The sequence below is a fragment of the Mesoplodon densirostris genome, chromosome 3 (assembly GCF_025265405.1).
Source record: "Mesoplodon densirostris isolate mMesDen1 chromosome 3, mMesDen1 primary haplotype, whole genome shotgun sequence".
NCBI classification, from domain to species: domain Eukaryota; kingdom Metazoa; phylum Chordata; class Mammalia; order Artiodactyla; family Ziphiidae; genus Mesoplodon; species Mesoplodon densirostris.
The window spans coordinates 119,996,502-120,018,087 of NC_082663.1; the positions used below are offsets into that span (position 1 = coordinate 119,996,502).

Below are 21,586 nucleotides of genomic sequence, written 5' to 3' on the forward strand. Positions count from 1 at the left end.
ACGCGGCGCGCACGCTGACATCATGGCTCAATTGTGAGCTCATCAAGCGGCGGAAGATCCGCCAGGCGAACTTGCGCGGAGTGCACACGCGCACGAGTGAGATCATGGCGTTCAGGTAGTCTACGCGCGCGCACACGCAGCCTGGGTCTCAAAGGGCGAGGTCACGTGGGAGTATCTGCGAAAAGAAGACCTTCAGGAAAGCGCCTCCACCCGTTCCAGAAATGCCCCGGAAGTGCCTGCGCCCTCAGTAAAGATGGCAGGAGCATTTGCCAGGAGGGAGGCGGTGCTGCGCCTGCGCAACAAGCTCGGCAGGGAAGATGGCGGATGACAAGGTGAGCGAATTCGAGGGTTGTCTGCAGTCCGGGTTGGGCTCCACACCTTTTTAGTCCTGGGGAGAGGCGACAGATGGGGGGGCTCCTGGGTGGGTGGTGCCCCTAGTTTCTCCTGGGAGCGGACTTTTACTCCTGTCGACTGCCTCAATAATGGGAAGTGGAGTGGCGGAGCACTGCGCAAGGCAAGCGGAGCCGGGAATCCCCCAGGTGTCACCCCACCCCCAACCGCGGACCATGATGATCCTTAGTTACTTGCAGACACTCCTCACTCTGCTCTATTCCCTAGCCACCGAAATTTCCCTTTCAGAGACAGGAAGTTTCCAACAACACAGACACACCCGCATTCGAACACATTCCTTGGGCACACTAATTTCGTCGTTATGTGCGACCAAAATCCTGAATTCATTTACCCACACTCTTGCAGACAGCCACGTTCCCCCCGCCCCCGCACCAAACCCCAGCTCATCCAGTCACACATTCAGTTTGGGATGGGTTTGGGGAGGAAGAGGGAGAAGCCTAGGCAGAAATCAGGTTTACCCCCAAATTGTCCAAGGAACTGCCTCACCGTTAGTCTGGAAGTTCAGCACCAACCACACATTTACTAAGTACTTGGAGTCCCTGTGTTAGGCCTCGGGACACAGACGACAAGATAGACTTTCAGGTAGCTTCCTACTCACTAGCGCTTGCCGGATAAACCTAGGTCCCCTAACTGCCCCTCTTGTCTTCTCTATACACCGCTTACTGTATAAAATTCCTGTAAGAGTTGCTGTAAGTTACCGATGCAGGCCCCATCGGTCACCGCCTCCCAGGCCCCCGTGTGAATTCTTTACTTTTCAGTGCCTTTTTTCCTTTACCACTGGCATCTCAGGAAGGTTTTATAGGAAGGGGTTTCTTAGGGTCACTGCCTCCTGCCCCCAGCCTCTGATAGACTTGAGCAGGGGATGGGGCTGGGTCAGCCTTCTGGAGCCAACCTCTCTTTTGTCCTAGGATTCTCTGCCCAAGCTTAAGGACCTGGCATTTCTCAAGAACCAGCTGGAGCGCCTGCAGCAGCGTGTGGAAGACGAAGTCAACAGTGGTGTAGACCAGGTAAAGGTGCACCTGCCCCCTGCCTCCCACTTAGGCTTCATTGGCCATTATGCTTTTGAGTGGATGGTAGAGATTTATTCAGCAAATGGTTGGTTATTGAGGGCCTATTCTCCGTGACACCAAGGAGAGTTTCCCTGAGAAAATGGCCTTTGAACTGGCATCTTAAGTAGGGGTTAACTGGGTGAAGGAGGGAGGAGGGAACATTCCAGGCAGATGGAACAGCATAGGCAAAGCCCTTGTGGTTGGAGGTAGCATGATGAACATGCGAGGTGAAAGCAGTTCAGTTTGGCTGCAGTAGTGGGGGAGCATGCTAGGATATGAGACTGGAGAAGTAAGCAGGGGTCAGATTCTTCAGGGACATCTCTCTCAGTGGGATTCTGTGGTTAGAGCCTTCTAACCTCAGGGTTCTGACATTGTGTGATCATGACTCCTAGGTTCTTTTTCTGCCCAGGACCTTGAAAAAATCTTTGGTGAGCATACTACGGTTTTCCAGAGTAAGGAGGAGCAGGTAGTGGAACATGCTAAGCCCAGCTTGAGTAGCTCCTGGGTGGAGAAGGGGAGAGCCTGGCTGAATTTTCTCCTGCATTTTCCTCCACAGGATGGCTCGCTCTTGTCCTCTCCATTCCTCAAGGGCTTCCTGGCTGGCTATGTGGTGGCCAAACTGAGGGCGTCAGCAGTATTAGGCTTTGCTGTGGGCACCTGCACTGGCATATATGCAGCTCAGGCGTATGCTGTGCCCAATGTGGAGAAGACATTGAGGGACTATCTTCGATCACTGCGCAAGGGGCCCGACTAGCTCTGGATCCCATGGGGGAGGCAGGATGAGCAGCTGGGGCCTGCAGGTGGAGGCCTTTCAACCACAGATGCCATATCTGGCCTCCCCGGCTTTCACCCATTTGCTGTCTCCAGCTTTCTTGCCGCCTTCCTGCAGAGGTTGGACAGTAGCTCATCAGACAGCACCCTGGACTCCTCGCCTCCATAACCCCATGGCATTGGCCCCAAGACAGTGGCTTCTAGAACCACCAGCCCCTTCCTCTTCTAGCCCTTACTGTGGAGTTTGCTGCTGACTCTGATTCTCAGTATTCTCTCTGGCGATGTACCAAGGCTCCTCTCCCCTGGGAGCCAGCTCCATAACTTGATTTTCCCCGAACGTGTCACAATCCCCAGTGACCCCCCTTGCTAGCTACACAGGCCATCCAGGGTCTAGTTTGGGCATGAGTGTAGAGGACGGGGGTGTGCCAGGCCTGGGCCATACCAGGCAGGCCCGCTGGACCCTGATGCTACTCCTGTCCACTGCCATGTACGGTGCCCATGCCCCATTGCTGGCACTGTGCCATGTGGATGGCCGTGTGCCCTTCCGACCGTCTTCGGCTGTATTGCTGACTGAACTGACCAAGCTGCTGCTGTGCGCCTTCTCCCTCCTGGTGGGCTGGCAAGCGTGGCCCCAGCGGACCCCACCCTGGCGCCAGGCCGCCCCGTTCGCACTATCAGCCCTGCTCTACGGCGCCAGCAACAACCTGGTGATCTACCTTCAACGTTACATGGACCCCAGCACCTACCAGGTGCTGAGCAATCTCAAGATTGGAAGCACAGCCCTGTTCTACTGCCTCTGCCTCCGACACCGCCTCTCTGCACGCCAGGGCTTAGCACTGCTGCTGCTCATGGCAGCAGGAGCCTGCTACGCAGCTGGTGGCCTGCAGGACCCTGGGAACACCCTTCCTGGGCCCCCTTCCGCAGCTGCTGCAGGCCCCATGCCCCTGCATATCAGTCCACTGGGACTGCTGCTTCTCATCCTGTACTGCCTCATCTCAGGCTTGTCTTCCGTGTACACAGAGCTGCTCATGAAGCGACAGCGGCTGCCCCTGGCACTTCAGAACCTCTTCCTCTACACTTTTGGTGTGCTCCTGAACCTAGGTCTGCATGCAGGTGGCGGCCCTGGCCCAGGCCTCCTGGAGGGTTTCTCAGGATGGGCAGCACTCGTAGTGCTGAGCCAGGCGCTAAATGGGCTGCTCATGTCAGCTGTCATGAAGCACGGCAGCAGCATCACACGCCTCTTCGTTGTGTCCTGCTCGCTAGTGGTCAACGCTGTGCTCTCAGCAGCCCTGCTGCAGCTTCAGCTCACAGCTGCCTTCTTCCTGGCCACGCTGCTCATTGGCCTGGCTGTGCGCCTGTACTATGGCAGTCGCTAGCCCCTCACCACCTCCACCCTGATTCCTGACCTGTAGATTGGGCACCACTATCGGAGCCAGCCTCCCTCCCCTCAGCATCCCTGTAACAAGTGCCTTGCGAGAAAAGCTGGGGAAGTGCGAGCAGCCATGTCAGTCTCTGGAGGTAGGTGGATGGAGGGTTGAGCCTGGGAGACTTGAAGCCATGGTTTGGTTAAGGAAACTCTTAACACCCCCAGAAGTTCTTCCTGACTAAGGAATTAGGGGAGCATCAGTTCATGGGCCTGAGAAATGATACCGTGCCTGATGGGAGGAGGTGCCCTGCCTCAGCCTGCATGAATGCAGTTTCTTAAAGTGGGGTGTGGGCAGCAGTTGGCTTTCCTTGCCTACTGTGCTCACCCCGGCAGACCCACTGCCCCCAGGCCTGGTGCTGGCTGCTCCAGCCCAGCCATGGTGCATGACTCCCCCATAACATACTCACCCCCCGCTGACATGTAGGAAAGCCCAGTTGCTGCAGATTATACGCCCATCACCCAGGCCTCTTGCCATGCTCCCCTAGCTGCAGCAGCACCTGGAAATAATGCCCCCACTCTCTCCACATCCAGCCTTTGTACTGGAAACCTCAGAGAGGACTGGGCCTAGACTCATCTCAGGGAATGTTGCCCCTGGGCCCTGGCTTATGCCTACACTCCCGACCTCTCTGCTCACCCTAAGGGCTCTCTCAAAGCCCACTGCCCCCTCTAGCTTCTAGGAGGTACCATCTTTCCCACTCTGGGTCCTGCCCTTTCCTAGCAGTGTCCCAGCTCCCAACAGCCTAGGGAAACTCTACACAGAGTGCCCTGGGACCAGGCACAGGGAAACGTGTATAGCTCAATCAGTGTCTGTATAAGCAATAAGGTCTTAATAAAGTGCTCTGGGGTATAGGTGGTTCCTACAATTGGCCATAATTGTCCTGTGTCTTCTGTGTTGCATAGCTCCTCTCAAACATAACTTCATTCCTCTGGTGCCCTGAGTATCTTAATCCTGGGGTGACTTACTGACTAAGAGAAGAGGCTGTTTTCTCCCAGCTGTTGCTTACAGCATTGTTTCCTTTGAGAATTCCATGGAGCTGAGACTATTTTCTGTCACGGAGCTTTGGAAGTTTCTCTGAAGCATAAAACTTGGGCCCTGGAGAATTTGGAAGGAGTCTTGGGAATAGAAAGTGTTGGGCCCAGCAAGGCAAACTGTAGACTGTAGGCTAGAGAACTCTTAGGACTCGAGGTGGTCTCGTTTCTCATCTCCTCTGGATCCCTCTCTGATATTCCTGCCTGTCATCTCTTCTCATGACCAGAGGAATGTCAGGCCCTGCTCCTGTGGTAGAATACCTGGTAAGCTTTTGGGAAAAAAAAAAAGAGAGAAATCCCAGTCCTGCTGAAGCAGAATCTTAGGGAGTGAGGTTTGGGAATCTTTTTCTTTATTCCTTTTTTTTTTCTCTTTTCAGTAAGCTTCCTAGGTGATTCTGATGCACACTGCAACTTGTGAACTACTGTTGCTGGCAGTGTAGAACTATATAGCCAACCAGGCTTGAGTTTTAATTCTGGCTCTGTCACCTGTTGGCTGACTGTCCTTGAACAATTACTTAACCTCTCTTAGCTTTAGTTGGCTTATCTGTGAAATGGGAGGGCTCAAATGATACCTACTACTATAAAGGGGACTGGAAATGGCTAAATCAATTAAGGGATGTTAGTGTGCTCAGCAGGTACTGGCACAATGAGACCTAGTTAGTGGTGTTATTAATTATCCATAATGGAGGTTAGCTTGGCTGTTGTGTCCCAACTCCTCTCCCTTCTAGGACCTTTACGAATGAGGAGAGAGGAGACTGCCCCTGAAGGATTCCTGATCCCCACATTTCTCCTCAGGGCGGGGATCCAGCATGCCTGTGCCCAGCCTAGTCTGCTGAAGTCACTGGCTCTGGGCTTGGAGCTCCTGGTTCTGCGTGGCCAGGTTGATGGTGTCTTGCAGGAAGCCAGCCAGCAGGCTGCAATAGTGATGCTCTGTGGCCATAGCCTGTTCCTCCCACAGCCCCCGCCAGGCTCGGAATACCTGTGCGCAGATTCAGAGATCCCCATGAGTCAGCCAGCCTTGGAACCAATTCAAGGCCTGCCCTCTGTCCTCACTGACCTGCAGCACGTGGCATGTCCAAGCCCGGGCAGCCTGCACGTGCAGGTCATAGAGGGCTGTCAGGTCCTGCTCTGCAGTGTCCTGTTCTGCCTGAAGGGCCTCCAGCTGGAGTCTCAGCACTGTCCACTCCCGATGCCATCTCTGCCTCTCCTCGGAAACCTTCAGTGATAATACATACCCTTTGTTGAGCGCAACCTGTGTGCCAGGCTCTGCTCTACTTACTTTATATTATTATTTCGTTTTCTCTAATGATAACCTTTGAGGTAATTGCCATTTTACAGATTTGGAAACAGTGAATCAGAGAAGTGACCTAACGACCAAATTCACATGGCTAGTGAGGGACAGAACTGAGATGACACATGCATTTCAATAGTTCACCGTCATCCTTGGGGTAAAGTCCAAATCCAGAGGCTTGGCACACGCTGGTCTCTTTAGCCTTGCCTCTGACCATGCACCTGCCAGGCTCCAGCCAGATGGACAGTTCGCAACACCCAGAACCTACTTTGCCATTGCTTCCGTTTGGACTTTTGCTCATACAGGATTCTGTCCTAAGAGCATGTCTCCCACCTTCCCCTGATCCGACCTCTGTGCACACAAGTTTTGTTTCTTGTTAAACAAGCTCTGTTTGCTTAGTGCCTCCATGTGATGAGCACAAACTGCCCTGTGGATCTGAGTCTAGTGAATTTCTCTGGCTAATTTGTTTGTCCTTTAAGTCTCAGCTTAGATGTCATCTTCCCTGCTCCACTCCAGCCTGGGCCAGGTACACCTGTTTGTTCCCACAAGTCACTAGCTCCCTCATTTACAGCACTTAGCACTGAGAATTGCATCGTCTATCCCCCACAAAGCTGTGAGGGCCATGAGAGAGGTTGTGGTCCAGTCTGCTGTGATTGATGCTAGATCCCAGCACAGTACCTGGCCAGGTTAGAAGGAGCCTCAAGGGACTTCCCTGCTGCTGGTCAGGCGGTAAAGAATAAGCCTTGCAATTCATGGGATGCAGGTTTGATTCCTGGTCTGAGAACTAAGATCCCACATGCTACGGCACAATTAAGCCACGTGCCACAACTACTGAACTCATGCGCCTCAACTAGAGAGCCTGCGTGCCGCAAACTACAGAGCCCACGCGCCCTGGAGCCCACACGCCACAAATAGAGCAGAGAAAAACTTGCACGCCACAACTAGAGAGAAGCCCAAGTGCCACAACGAAAGATCCCACATGCCTCAACGAAGATCCCCCGTGCCGCAGCTAAGACCTGACTCAACAACAGCAACAACAGAAAAAGTAGGAGCCTCAAGTACCTTACTTGACCTTCCTCACCTCTTCAGCCACCAGGCCTTTGACCTGGTCCCCTGCCACCACTTCTTCTTCCTGTTCCAAATGCTTCAGTTCCTCTTGGATCCTAATTTGGTGCTGTTCTCACAGTCTCTGCCTCTGGGCCTGAGCCAGGAAGAACTGCAGGGCCACATCCGGGGCCTGCTGGGCCTACGTGGCATCATTCTAGGCTCAGCCAGAAGCCCATGTGTGTACACAGCCTTGGGACACAGGGCCCAACTTTTCCAACAGACCCCCATTACCAGGGCAGCTCCTAGAATTATATCCAGGAGACTAGCTGGCCTGAAAGAGCCTGTGGCCTGGACAGAGACTCAGAGGCCGCGAGGGAAGAGGAGAGGTATTGATTCTGCCAGTAGGTGCCATGGAGGCCCTAGGGACCCCGTGCCCCTAAACCAACCCAGTAGGAAAACAGCCCCTTCCCATGCCTCTCCCTGAGGGATACAGTAATCCTTCAGGCCCTTTATTTGCCAGGAGCTCCATGTTTCTCCCTGATGCTAGGGCAAGGTAAACAGGACACGTATTATCAGGACTCCGCGACTCGACTCCCCAACAGCTTCCAGGTGTTCTGGGCTACATGAGGTGTTACCTGTTCCTCAGAGTCCCTGAGAGGGTGCATTTGGTGGAGATCAGGTCCTATGGATGCTGTTCTTCCTGCCACTGGAGGAAAATGCAGTTAAGCACACCAGTTGGAGAAGACCTCCAGCTCCACCCCAAACACCAGCCTCACCTTGAGGCTCTTCCTGGAGGCCTGGACTGGGGCATGCTGTTGAATCTGTGACCTGCTGAGAATATATTACGAATGAGAATTCTGTTACCTTTTCTCCCAGGACAGTGTTGGTTTTGAAATCAGATCAGTGTCCCAGCCCCTCCTTTTCTTAGCTGTATGACCTCAGGCAGGTGGCTAGTTTTCTGAGTCTCCATTTTCTCATCCATAAAATGGAGCTGATAAAAGTTGTAGAGAGCATGAAATGAGATAAGGCACCCAAAGCACTTATCAGTGGCCAGCCCTGTTCAATAACTTGGAGTTTACAGGCCTAATTCCCAAGGCCCAGGGCTGTAAAAACAAGTTATAAGTAATTAAGAAAATGAAAGCACCAGGAGAAGCTGGACAGGGGCGACCTTCCAGCTTCAGTAGTTGTGGCTCACGGGCTCTAGAGCGCAGGCTCAGTAGTTGTGGCGCACGGGCTTACTTGATCCACGGCATGTGAGATCTTCCTGGACCAGGGCTTGAACCCATGTCTCCTGCATTGGCAGGCGGATTCTTAACCACTGCGCCACCAGGGAAGCCCCACAGACTTTTTTTTTTTACTCTTTTATTAGTGGAAAACTTCAAACATATACAAAGTCTAGGAATTTCATCTACTTATCACCTTATCAGCTTCAACAAATATCAACTCATGGTCATTCTTGTTTGATCTATACCCTCAACTTGACCTCCCCCAAATTTCTGACATATCATTTCACAGAGGCCTGATCTTTAATGAGTGTGTGAAAATAGGAAAGTACCTTCCCTTCTCTGATCCTCCCTTTCCTCGTCTATAAATTAAACCTGCCTCCCTTCCCTCGCCTGTAGTTCGATCTGCCTCATGGCATTGTGGTAAGAATCAAAGGTTTTAGTCAGTGTAAAAATGCTTGGTAAACTGTTGAAGGCCTCTGAAAGGGTGAGGGGTTGCTTTTACTATTAGCCTTACCTTTCCAGACGGTGAGAGCCTGGCACTTCTGGGACCTTTCTGAATCCTGGCCCTCCCAGAGGCTCAGGCTCTCTCGGCTCGCTAGGGTTGGGGCTGCTGCTGGTTGGGTGGGCGGCGGGGGGGCAGGCCTAAGGCCAGATCCTAGAGCTTCCCAAAGAAACCCACGTCCTCCCCCAGGCCACCTTGAGTGTCCAGGCAAAGAAGAAGGCCACTGTAGTTGTTTCCTTCCAGGAGACATGAGACAGTCCAGGGCAGAGAGCCCTCCACCTCCTCACCAACAACCTTACCAGCTAACACCTGTAGCAAGGGACAGTCTCTGCCAGAGGGAGGGAGGGAGGAAGAAAAGAGATGTCCACCGGCAGATGCAGAAAAAAACTGGCCCAAATCACACTCTGATGGAAAGATTGACTGTTTCCAGTCACTTTTGTGTACCACCAGGCAGATTTGCAACCTTGTATAGATCTTTATTTTATTTTATATTTGATTATTATTATTTTTTTGTTTGTTTTTGCGGGCCTCTCACTGTTGTGGCCTCTCCCGTTGCGGAGCACAGGCTCCGGACGCGCAGGCTCAGCGGCCATGGCTCACGGGCCCAGCCACTCCGCGGCATGTGGGATCTTCCCGGACCAGGGCGCGAACCCGTGTCCCCACTGCACCACCAGGGAAGCCCTGATTATTTTTTAAATTACACAAATAATACATTCTCATAGTAAAAACAATTTAATTGTATATCTGACAAGGGACTTGTATCCAGAATATATAAAGAGCTCGTACACCTCAATAATAAAAATACAACCCAATTGTAAAATGGCAAAGCAAGGTGACATCAACAAAAATGGCAGAGTAAGGAACTCTGTGGGTCTGTCCCTTCCCAGAAACATCTGGCCAAAAAAAATGGTCAGAATCAACCTTACTGGAACTCTGGGAGATAGTCAAAGGTTGACAGCAATCAAGTGAATGTTTAACCAGGAGAAAGGCAGCTTAAATATGGTAAGAGATCTTTGTGGTGTTTTTAACTTACCCTAGCCCCAACCTTCTCCCCAGCACAGCCCACATTTCTGGGGGGGGTACCTGGTTCTGAAAGGAGCAGAGTAGGTCTTGTTCCCAGGGAACTGTGTTTGCCTGTTTTGATTGTCTGGGGTTTCCCACAAAGGACTGACAAAAGCTGCCTCCCTTTGTTTCACTTATCTTGGAATTCTCTTGGAGCAGAGGAGCTATGCCAGAGGACAGTCCCCCAAAGCATTGAGAGATGAAAGAACAAGCAAAAATAACAGTTGGGGCAAACAATAGACACATGGAAAGACTGGGAGAAAAGGTGGGGAGTGAAATTTTGGAGGAATAAGGGTTTTGAAAAGTTCCCATGTGTACTAGGCTACCTAGAAAGCCACACATATGTCCAGGGCAGTATGTGTGGTCAGAAGAGACCTGAGCAGACCATAGGCTTTCACCTCTGGCTGAACTAGGGTTCAGTGCCAGCGTCAGGTGAGGCTAAGGCAGAGCTGTAAATGGTCTTGCTAGGCATTTAAGGAGCGACCCAACACAGAGCCAGTCTGTAGAAACCTGGAGAATTTTTTTCTTCCTTTCTCCCTTTTTTTCCCTTTTCCTCCTCCCTGCCTCCTCCTTCTTCTTCCTCTCTCCTCATTCCCTTTCCCCTACCTCTCCTCCTTCTCCTTTTTCTTTCTTTTTTTTTGGGGGGGGCACATTCTCGGAGGTTAGGGAATTCTATGTCAGGTCATTGGCTAATCACTGAGATAATAGAATGAAGACTTCAGTGACTGCAAGGAATACAGTCTTTGCAAAAATTGTTTGGAAAAGTAAGCAAATGGATGGCTGATGCCCACAACAAGCAACAAGGCAAACCCTGGAGAGGAGGGAGAATCCAGCTTTCAGCGTTACCAGATTATCATATCCAGAGTGTCAGAGCACTAAGGAAAAAGAATGGAGACTTAAGAGACCAACACAATAAAGAATATAGTCTTTACAAAAAATGCTCAAATTGGCCAGTTTCCAACAAAAAATTATTAGGCATGCAAATAAAGTATGGCTCAGGACTTCCCTGGTGGTCCAGTGGCTAAGACTCTGCACTCCCAATGCAGGGGGCCCGGGTTCGATCCCTGGTCAGGGAACTAGATCCCACATGCCTCAACTAAGACCTGGCATAGCCAGATAAATAAATAAAAATTTTTTTTAATTTAAAAAAAGAAAGTATGGCTCACTCACAGGAAAAAAGAAAAAGAAATTCATAAAAACTGTCCCTGAGGAAACCAGACACTGGATTCAGTAGACAAAGACTTTAAATCAACTGTTTTATATCTTTTCAGAAAACTAAAGAAAATGATGCCTCACCAAAGCTGGCTCCTCTGTCAACTCCCAGTTCCCTCTTTCCCACCCAACTTGTAGCTTCACTGCTATCTTGGGAATTTCCCTAAAAATTTTGTGGGGGGAGAAGGGGAATAAAGATAAAGAAAATGATGTCTCAGTGACTATCAATAGAACAATAGAAATTATAAAAAGGAACCAAGTAGAAATATGGGAGCTGAAAAGTATAATAACTGAAATTAAAAATTCACTAGAGGGTAGATTTGAGCAGGCACAAGAATCTCAACAAACCTGAAGATAGGTCAAATAAAATTATCCAGTCTGAGGAGCAGAAAGAAAAAAGAATTAAGGAAAATGAGCCTAAGAGACCTGTGGGCTGCCATCAAGTGTACAAACATATGCATAATGGGAGTCCCAGAGGGAGAAGAGAAAGAGAAAAGGACAGAAAGAATATTTGAAGAAATAACGCTCAAAAGTTCCCCCAAACTTATGAAAGGCATGAATCTACACATCCAAGAAGCTCAACAAATTCCAAGGAGGGTATACTCAAAGAGATCTACACCAGGACAGATTATAATCAAACTGTCAAAAACCAAAGTCAAAGAAAGAATCTTGAAAACAAGAGAGAAGCAGCTTATTATGCACAAGGGATCTTCAGTAAGATTAAAAACCAATTTTTCATCAGAAACTATGGAGGCCAGAAGGCAGTGAGATAACACAGTTAAAGTATTGAAAGAAAAAAAAAAAACCTGTCAACTAAGATTTCTGTATCTGGCAAGACTATCCTTCAGAAATGTAAGAGAAAGTAAGATATTCCCAGATAAACAAAAATTGAGGGAGTTCATTGCTAGTAGACCTGCCTTACAAGAAATACTAAAGGGAGCAAATCCTTCAGCATGTCAGAGATGAGGAAAGGAGGAGACTCTGATGCTGCCCTAGGCCTCTACATCCATATTTCAGCCACCTACCCAAGCCTTCCCCAAAGCTGTTAAAAGGCTCCATCAGACTTACAGGGCTCCTGGGAGCTGCAGGATCCTCAAGGCTCCTCGCCACATGCCCTGGGTCCCAGGCCTCTCAGGAGGGTCAGGCCGTGGGCAGGACATGGTGACAGTGAGCAGAGAGCAGGCACTGTGGAGGACATCAAAGGATCAGGCCAAATGGCTAGGGGATGGGGGTGGGTGAAGGCACCCGCCTGTCCTCACCTGCCTTCACCACCTGCAGCCTGCGAGTACAGCTCTGAGGCAGCTCTTGAGTCAGACACCTCCACTTCACTGGCATTTTCTACCACCCTGGAGGAAGGGAAGGCTGATCTCAGCTCCTAAGCACAAGGGTTCTGTCCAGCCCCCCAGAATCTCTGCTTGGGGAGCCCATGGGGGCCCAAGAGCCTATAAGAATCATCCCCAAGACTCCAAGCTCAATATTTCCCCTAAAAGCCTCTCATCTTCATGATCTTATTTTTTCTCCTCTCATCTGCCCAGTGAGGGAAACAGGATAGTTGGGATTGCTCCCATTTTATAGATGGAGAAACTGAAGTTCTGCTCTGTGAGATGCTCAGATAACCCGGGATGGCAATGACTGAGCTGAAGAGGTGTAAGTGGATGGGGTGGTGAGAAGAGTGAGAGGTTATGGAGATATGGGATGAAGGGAAGACAGTGAGAGGGAGTTCTGGGGGCAAACCCAAAACCTGTAAGCATGACCTCAAGTTCATAACTTCCCTTCCCTGGGGTGGCAGTGGGGAGAAGCCTCCAACGGCTTGGTTTGGGGTGTCAGCCCTGCCTTAAGCTCCCTCAGACCCCGTTGGGCTCTGGACACTCACAAGCCCAGAGGGGCCACACCTAGCACTGACCGGTTCTCTGACCCTGGGGCAAACAGGTCCTGACTCCTCCCACTGGTGCTGAGCTGGGATCACACAAGCACAACATCTGTTACAAACCGAACCTTTCCCCAGCCTTTGGCTCATGTGATCCTCCCGCTGGGGCCCTGTGAACCAAGCAGGGAACCAAAATTCAGCCGTCTCAGGCAGGAAAAAGGAGACCCCAGCAAGGCAAGCTGACAGTGGTGAGCAGCAGAGATCCAAAGTCTTCAGGCGGCCCCTGAGCCTCGGGCTCTTTTGCAGCATCACCAAGGCCTTGGCTCCCCGGGTCTCTCCTCCCCCCAGGGCCTCACCTGCACCAGGCTAAGAGTACTAAGCATGGCATCAGAGCCCCTGAGGGGCAGAGCTTCTTCAAATAGCATCTGCAGCAGCTAAAGAGGAGAAGGGTGAGTGAGGATTAAGGATTAACCTGTTTTTCAACATTTCCTGAGGGCAAAGTCTATGCCTGGTCCTGTGCTAGGTGCTATGGACTTGGTGGCCAGGACAAAAATAGCCGCCGGCTTTGTGGTTCACAGTGAGCCAGACAAGTGAGCAGACATTTTCAGTGGGGCCTCCTGTTTGTTAGGGTAAAACATGACAAGGTTTTGAGGCAACTGTTTTAGTTTGGGGGCATTTTGATGAAGCCTAAAAACAAAATGTTTATTATCATTATTAGTATTACTAAGAACAGTGAAAAGTAGACTTCCCTGAGTATTTGATCTTTGCACACCACCCCTCCTTGACCCTTACCTCATGGACCCCAGCCTCCCACCTACCCTGACCTCTCAATAGCTTCATGATTGATGCTGGCAAAACATCCTGTATGGACCACAGGGTGCTATAGGAAGCCCAAGGAGGGGCACCCAGTCCAGCTAGGGTGGGGAGGGGAAAGTTCTCGAAGGTCTCCTGGAGGAGCCAACACTTGAGTCTCATAACAGCTATGACTGGTGCATCCTCTGGGACTCACCTGAGGTACAAGCTGGGTGCCTCTGTTTCTCGACCCCGAAGCAGCAGGGCCACACTGTACCCTCAGCCCACCGAGCCCAGCATGCACTGGACTCTTGCTAGCAACTCCTGCTCCGCCTCCTACTGGGGGACACAGGTACATCTCCGACTCAGGTGCCTGCCCAGCCTGCCCTGACCAGAGAGCTTGGGAAGCACTCAGCACTCCAGGATCAAGGGTCCTGAGTGCTCTGACCCTCCTCCTGTCGCCCTACCAGACCCCCCTACCTGAGGAGCATCAGAACCCAGGACTCCCATCTTCCCTGCACTTACCCACACCCCATCCCAGCCCATCCCATCTCTACCTGACTCTCCAGAATCCCACGCTGACACAGGCGGATGCTCTTGGGCCCCTCCAGGAGGAGCGTGGGGCAACAGGTCTCCTCGGGGCCTGAGACAGGTGGGCTTCATATCAACTCTCATGGGGGAAACTGAACTCCCAGGACTCCTGAGTCCTGCCCTCAACCTTTGCCTCAGTTTCCTAATGTGAGATGGCCTCACCCTCCCCCTCTCCCAAGAGGCTCTCCCAGGCTGCGTTACCTCTGAGATGAATGTGTGGAGGCTTCTTACCAGATCTTCTCCTTCACTCTACTTCCACCACCACGGTCAGCCTGGTCTGTGGCCTGTCAGGACTGAAGGGGCTGAGCTGCCCCAGCCCAAAGCAGCCCCTGTGCTCATCACCTCTCCACACTCCATGGCTTCTGTGCCTCTCAGATTCCCCTCAACAATTCATATCCCTGATCTGAGGGCTCTGGGTGGGGCCTCTAAACAATAACTTACCATAGGAGGTGACAGACCTCTCTTTTCTGAGTGAGCCAGACTATTACATGGAATTTTTCTTTTTTTCCTCTTATGAAAAATTTCAGACATATATAACTGGAGAGAATAGTTTAGTGAGCTTCCAGGCACTCAGCTTCAGCAGTTATCAACTTATGACCGGTCTTATTCCTTCTGTTCCCCCTTCCACCCCAGTGGATTTTTTTTTTTTTTTTTTTTTTGCGGTACGCGGGCCTCTCACTGTCATGGCCTCTTCCGTTGCCGAGCACAGGCTCCAGACGTGCAGGCTCAGCAGCCATGGCTCACGGGCCCAGCCGCTCCAAGGCATGTGGATCTTCCTGGACCGGGGCAAGAACCCGTGTCCCCTGCATCGGCAGGTGGACTCTCAACCACTGCGCCACCAGGGAAGCCCCCAGTGGATTCTTTTGAAGCAGATCCCAGACACCTCATATTTCACATATAGCTATTTCAGTATGTATTTATAAAAGATAACTACCTTTTAAAAAAATGACAGCTTTGTTGAGATATAATTCATATACCATACAATTCACCCACTTAAAGTGTATTATTCAATGGCTTTTAGTAAGTTTGCAGATATGTGTAACTCTTACCACAGTTAATTTTAGAACGTTTCCATCACTTTATAAAGAAACTTGCTTTCCTTTACTATAACCTCCCTAACCCCCACCCTATCCTGACCCTTAAACAACCACTCATCTACTCTCTGCCTCTATAGATTTGCCTATTCTGGACATTTCATATAAGTGGACTCATATAATATGTGTTCTTTCTGTGACTGGCTTTTTTCTTGCTTTCCGAGGTTCATCCATGATGTAGCATGTATCAGTACTTCTTTCGTTTCTGTGGCTGAATAATGTTCCATGTAGGATGAAATTACTTCTGTCACCAACTACCCAGAGTTTGGCCAAACTTCACAGGTAAGAGCACAGTTGCAATAAGACTGCCCTAAATTCAGACGCTAGTCTCAAGCTCAGGGGTCCTCACTTTGACTAGCTATCTACACTCCCAGGTATTCCCACTACTCCTGCAGCTTCCATAATTTGCTGGAATGACTTACAGAACCCAGCAAAGCATTATAGTTACTGTATCTGACACCAATTCTCTAACACTGACTGGACGTCCTACATTTCAATCCAATTCTGATACTAAAAAGCACAACCTGTGAGTTGTGAGTTAAGTTTTATTTGGGGTAAAATTAGGACTATAGTCCAGTAGACAGCTTTTCAGATTGCTCTGAGAAGCTTCTCCAAAGAGGTAGAGGGGGAAGTTCAGTATATATGTGATTTTGGTGCAGGGGGAGTACGTGCAATGAAGCACATATTTTTTTGCAGGAGGTTTCTGCTAGTCTCGTGAAGGTTACTGCTAGTCACCAGGAGCAGGTGTCACCATGAGGGATGATTTTAGTGCTTTTCTAGGTACAAGGAGATGCAACAATTGCATCTATTTGTTCATTACTATTTATTTATTCATTACTATTTATTTATTTTATTTATTCATTACTATTTATTCGTTCCTTCACTCTCAGTTTCTGTTCCTCCTTCTAAAGTTCATACGGATTTCAACAGATGCTGAATAGCCAGAACAATCTTATAAAAGAAGAACAAAGTTGGAAGACTCATACTTCCTGATTTCAAAACTTATTGTGAAGCAATAGTAACCAAGACACTGTGGTACTGGCATAAGAACAAACACAGAGATCAGTGAGAGAGCAGAGCAGTAAGTGTCCAGAAATAAACCCATGTTTCTATGGACAGCTGATTTGACAAGGACATCAAGAGCATTCAATGAGGAAAGATTAATCTTTTTAACTAATGGCACTGGGACACCTGGACATCCAGATAAAGATGAATGGAGTTGGACCCTTACCTCAGACCATATACAAAAATTAACTCAAATCGATCAATTTCCCAAATTTAAGAGCTAAAACTATAAAACTCATAGAAGAAAATACAGAAATTAATCCTCATGACCTTTAATCTGGCAATGAGTTCTTACGTATGATACCAAAAGCAAGCGCAAGAGAAGAAAACATGATAAACTTAATTTCATCAAAGTTAAAAACTTTTGTGCATCAAAAGACATTATCAGAAATATGAAAAGACAGCCTACAAAATGGGAGAAAATATTTGCAAATTATATACCTGATGATCTACTATCCAGGATATATAGGGAGCTCCTACATCTCAGCAACAAAAAGACAAACAACTCAAGTAAAAAATGAGGGAAAGACTTGAATAGCCATTTCTCCAAAGAAGATATACACAGTGCATAAAAAGTTGCTCAACATCATTATACATTAGTGAAATGCAAAAAGACAAATGACAATTAAAAACTAGGAAAAAAAATTTGAATAGATAGTTCTCCAAAGAAGCTATACAAATGGCCAACAAGCATGTGAAAAGATGCTCAAAATCCTTGGTCATTAAAGAAATGCAAATCAAAAACGTAATGAGGTACCACTTCTTACTCACTAGTATGGCTCTAATAAAAAGAAAAAAATGGACTCTGATTCAGTTGGTACACACAACTGAAAATATGAACTTTCAGGGCATGTATTGCTTTTTTTTAATATACATTTATTTATTTGTTTTTATTTTTGGCTATGTTGGGTTGTCGTTGCTGTGCACAGGCTTTCTCTAGTTGCAGCGAGTGGGGGCTACTCTTCCTTGTGGTGGGCGGGCTTCTCATTGCAGTGGCTTCTCTTGTTGCAGAGAACGGGCTCTAGGTACACAGGCTTCAGTAGTTGTGGCACGTGGGCTCAGTAGTTGTGGCTTATGGGCTTTAGAGCTCAGGTTCAGTAGTTGTGGCGCCCGGGCTTTGTTGTTCCGTGGCATGTGGGATCTTCCCGGGCCAGGGCTCGAACCTGTGTCCCTTGCATTGGCAGGCGGATTCTTAACCACCGAGCCACCAGGGAAGCCCCGGGGCACGTATTGCTTTAAATGCATAATACAACTTGCTGTCAGACCAGATGCATTGTAAAAAAACAAAACCACTTCCTTTCTATAGCCATTGAAACAAAATTTACTGTTCTGTTTTTAACAAGTTTGTATTGTATTTTGCATTGACACACATCTGCTTATTTAAAAAATGACATCCTTTTGGTAGTAATCATTCAGCACAAGTAGGTATTACAGCTTAACGTTTTTGTGTTCTAATTCTCAGTGTTCTTTGATTCCAGGTCTTATAGAGCAGTTAAGGCAACTGTAATGGCATTTTTGAAATGTATTATAAAATAAAAAGAGGTAATGTAATTAAAAAGAAAACTGTTGGTGAGAAAGTGGATAAATAAGAATGCTCATACATATTTTTAAATTAATTAATGTATTTTTGGCTGCGTTGGGTCTTCGTTGCTGCGCTCTGGCTTTCTCTAGTTGCGGCGAACCAGGGCTACTCTTAATTGCGGAGCGCAGGCTTCTCATTGCAGTGGCTTCTCTTGTTGCGGAGCACAGGCTATAGGCGCGTGAGCTTCAGTAATTGTAGCACGGGGGCTCAGTAGTTGTGGCTCTCGGGCTGTAGAGAGCAGGGTTAGCAGTTGTGGCACACAGGCTTAGTTGCTCCACAGCATGTGGGATCTTCCCAGACCAGGGCTCGAACCCATGTCCACTGCACTGGCAGGCGGATTCTTAACCACTGCACCACCAGGGAAGTCCAACCCTCATACATTGCTGATGGGAATGTAATATGGTGCAGCCGCTGTGGAAAAGAGTTTGGAGGTTCTTCAAAACATTAAACATATAATTACCATATGATCCAGCAATACTTCTCCTAGGTATATATGCAAAAGAACTGAAAAGGGGTACATAAACAGATTTGTGTACTAAAATGTTCATAGTAGCATCATTCACAATAGCCAAAAAGTGTCCATCGATAGATGAATGAATAGACAAAATGTAGTTTATAATACAATGGAGTATCGTACAGCCATAAAAAGCAATGAAGTACTGACACATGCTACAACATAAATGAACCTTGAAAACATCATACTAAGTTAAATAAACCAGACATAAATACTGTATGATCCCACTTATATTAAATATCTAGAATAGGCAAATTCATAGAGACAGAAAGTAGATTAGATGTTCCCAGGCTCTAGGGGGAGGGGAAATGGAGAGTATTTGCTTAACGGGTACAGAGTTTCTCTTGGGGTGACAAAAAAATTCTGGAAATTGTGGTGATGGTTGCACAATACTGTGAATGTAATTAATACCACCGTACTTACACTTAAAAATGGTTAAAATGGCAAATTTTACTATATATATATTTTTTACCAGAATAAAGAGAAAAAATAGATATCTTATTCCTATCTGCATACAATCATGCTGTTTCCCTCATCTTAATGAAGATTATCTTATGAACATAACATCAATCATACTCCATGGTGAAAGACAAAACTTTCTAAGATCAGGAACAAGTCAGGGATGCCCACTTTTTTTTTTTTTTTTTTTTTTTTTTTGCCGTACGCGGGCCTCTCACTGTTGCGGCCTCTCCCGTCGCGCGCGGAGCACAGGCTCTGGACGCGCAGGCTCAGCGGCCATGGCTCACGGGCCCAGCCGCTCCGCGGCATGTGGGATCTTCCCGGACCGGGGCACGAACCCGTGTCCCCTGCATCAGCAGGCAGACTCTCAACCACTGCACCACCAGGGAAGCCCATGGATGCCCACTTTTGTCACTCCTATTTAACATAGTACTGGAAATCCTAGCCAAAGAAGTTAGGCAGGAAAAGGAAAGAAAAGACATCCAAACTGGAAAGGAAGAAGTAAAATTATCTTTGTCCACAGATGACATGATCTTATATATAGAAAATCCTGAAAATTCCACACAAAAAAACCTGTTAGAACTGATAAACAAATTCAGCAAAGTTGAAGCATACAAAACCAACAAACAAAATCCAGTGAGTTTTGTAAAACAAATAAACAGAAACCTCAATTAAATAGAGTTGGGAGACCAGAAGGGACTGCTTCATGCCCTGAGACCTTAGCAGAGCCCAACAGGAAGAAGAAAGACTCCTTTTTTACTGGCAAGGAGCCCTCCCACCTTCCTTTTCCTCTGTATAAAAGTGTTCTCCTACCTTTGCCATACAGAAACTTGCATGTATTAATAGCTCGCCGTGGTTGAGACCCCTGAATTGCAATTCTCTGCTGATCCCAAAGAAACCTGTCTTTGCAGGAGAACTATCTGGCAGTCTATTTGTTTCAGTTCAGCAGCTTCTATACACTAACAATGAACAGTCTGGAAAGGAAATTAAGAAAAACAATTCCATTTACCATAGCATCAAAAAATAAAATAAAGTACTTAGAAATTAACTGGAGATGAAAGACTTACAATGAAAACTACAAAAATTGCTGAAAGAATTAAAGAAGACACAAGTAAATGGAAAATCATCCCATATTCATGGATTGGAAGACAATATGATTAGGATATCAACACTCCCCAAGGCAAGCTACAGATTTAATTAAATCCCTGTCAAAATCTAATGGCATTTTTTGCAGAAATAGAAAAATCCATCCTAAGATTCATATGGAATCTCAAGGGACCCCAAAGAGCCAAAACAATCTTGAAAAAAAGAATAAAATTGGAGATCTCACACTTCCTGATTTCATAACCTATTACAAACCTACAGTAACCACAACAGTGTGGTACTGGCATAAAAACAGATATATGGGGCTTTCCTGGTGGCGCAGTGGTTGAGAGTCCACCTGCCAATGCAGGGGACGCGGGTTTGTGCCCCAGTCCGGGAAGATCCCCCATGCTGCGGAGCGGCTGGGTCCGTGAGCCATGGCCACTGGGCCTGCGCGTCCGGAGCCTGTGCTCCGCAGCGGGAGAGGCCACAACGGTGAGAGGCCCGCGTACCGCAAAAAACAAACAAACAAACAAAAAAAGGGATATATGGACCAATAGAATTGAGTAGAGAGCCCAGAAATAAAACCTCACATATATGGTCAAATGATTTTCGACAAGGGTGCCAAGACCATTCAATGTCTTTTCAAGAAATGGTATTGGGAAAACTGTCTATCCACATGCAAAAGTGTTGGGAGGCAGAGATATTGAATAATATCCACCGAACTGAGAAAGAACTTTGAGACCAAAAAACAAAGCAGGCAACTCCATAAAGTGCAATTTTGAAGTGTATTGTGGGTACTGACATACAGCCATATTACATAATGCGTATTGTGAATTTACATACAGCTAGGATCCAGAGGCATCCACAGCTGTGCTCTGTGAAGGGGATACCTTGTATTTAAAGGGGCCAAAGCGAAAAACAGAATTTGACTCGCAGGTAAGATGCACATATGCATCCAAGGGAACGGGGGCTTTTTCCTCCTGGGGGTCTCATGACCATTAACCATCTGTGTCAACAAAAGGCATTCTTCCAGTTTTCATATCACATGAAGGCAAGAGTAAAAGTTGTTAGGAAAGTAATCTGGCTTGGGTGCACTCCTTGTGAGTAGACTAAAGCTCAGTTGTGCAGAAAGGGGAGGGGCAAGACTGTGGGTCTAAGATGGAGGTGACAAAATGGAGTCAGTGTGGTTCAGCCACATAGATTGGCAGTTTATTTAGCTGTCCCTATGACTCTTTGAGCCCATGGTCTGATAACCTGTGTAACTCTCCCATCAATGTTAATTTGCATTCTCCATTCCTATCTGTGTGGTTCTGGACACTGGAGGGAGGCATGCTGGAGGGCTATGTTTACATGCCTCCTCCCACTCCTCTTGAGGTCCCCCTCGAGGCAGATAACTAGATCTCTGCTGGGTGTGGCTGCCTCCTTGATGTAATGAAGAAGGGACCCTTAGAAGGAACAGTACCTCTTGGCTGATGTCCTGGGTCGCTGAGATAATGTGGTTCAGAGGACG

At 48.1% G+C, this 21,586-nt stretch overlaps 3 protein-coding genes and 1 non-coding gene across 4 annotated transcripts; 3 read left to right on the forward strand and 1 right to left on the reverse strand.

The window, feature by feature from the left end:
• The first annotated feature begins 185 nt into the window (after positions 1 to 185).
• SLC35A4 (solute carrier family 35 member A4) lies at positions 186 to 2,229 on the forward strand. The gene is made up of 3 exons (XM_060092015.1): positions 186 to 332; positions 1,320 to 1,418; positions 2,017 to 2,229. Exons 1-3 carry the CDS (start codon positions 318 to 320, stop codon positions 2,212 to 2,214), a joined length of 312 nt encoding a protein of 103 aa, XP_059947998.1. The 5' UTR covers positions 186 to 317; the 3' UTR covers positions 2,215 to 2,229.
• A 397-nt stretch (positions 2,230 to 2,626) lies between these two features.
• LOC132485474 (probable UDP-sugar transporter protein SLC35A4) lies at positions 2,627 to 4,520 on the forward strand. The gene has a single exon (XM_060092014.1). The coding sequence runs from the start codon at positions 2,633 to 2,635 to the stop codon at positions 3,605 to 3,607; it is 975 nt and encodes a 324-aa protein (XP_059947997.1). The 5' UTR covers positions 2,627 to 2,632; the 3' UTR covers positions 3,608 to 4,520.
• Positions 4,521 to 5,419: 899 nt separating this feature from the next.
• Positions 5,420 to 13,985, reverse strand: LOC132486841 (uncharacterized). Its single transcript, XM_060094416.1, is given in 8 exon segments — positions 5,420 to 5,665; positions 5,744 to 5,902; positions 7,059 to 7,223; positions 8,930 to 9,080; positions 12,286 to 12,372; positions 12,900 to 12,982; positions 13,250 to 13,327; positions 13,881 to 13,985. Coding segments are annotated over 8 exon segments (1,074 nt in total).
• TRNAG-CCC (transfer RNA glycine (anticodon CCC)) lies at positions 10,818 to 10,890 on the forward strand. Its single transcript has one exon. It is a non-coding gene; the product is annotated as a tRNA-Gly (tRNA).
• Positions 13,986 to 21,586: the final 7,601 nt, after the last annotated feature.

What these genes read in the sequence shown, in the direction of transcription:
- SLC35A4 (XM_060092015.1), top strand. An exon ending in TCAACAGTGGTGTAGACCAG is followed by an intron (nt 1,419 to 2,016) that starts GTAAAGGTGCAC and finishes TTTCCTCCACAG; the next exon opens with GATGGCTCGCTCTTGTCCTC.
- LOC132485474 (XM_060092014.1), top strand. Translation starts at nt 2,633, where the DNA reads ATGAGTGTAGAGGACGGGGGTGTGCCAGGCCTGGGCCATACCAGGCAG.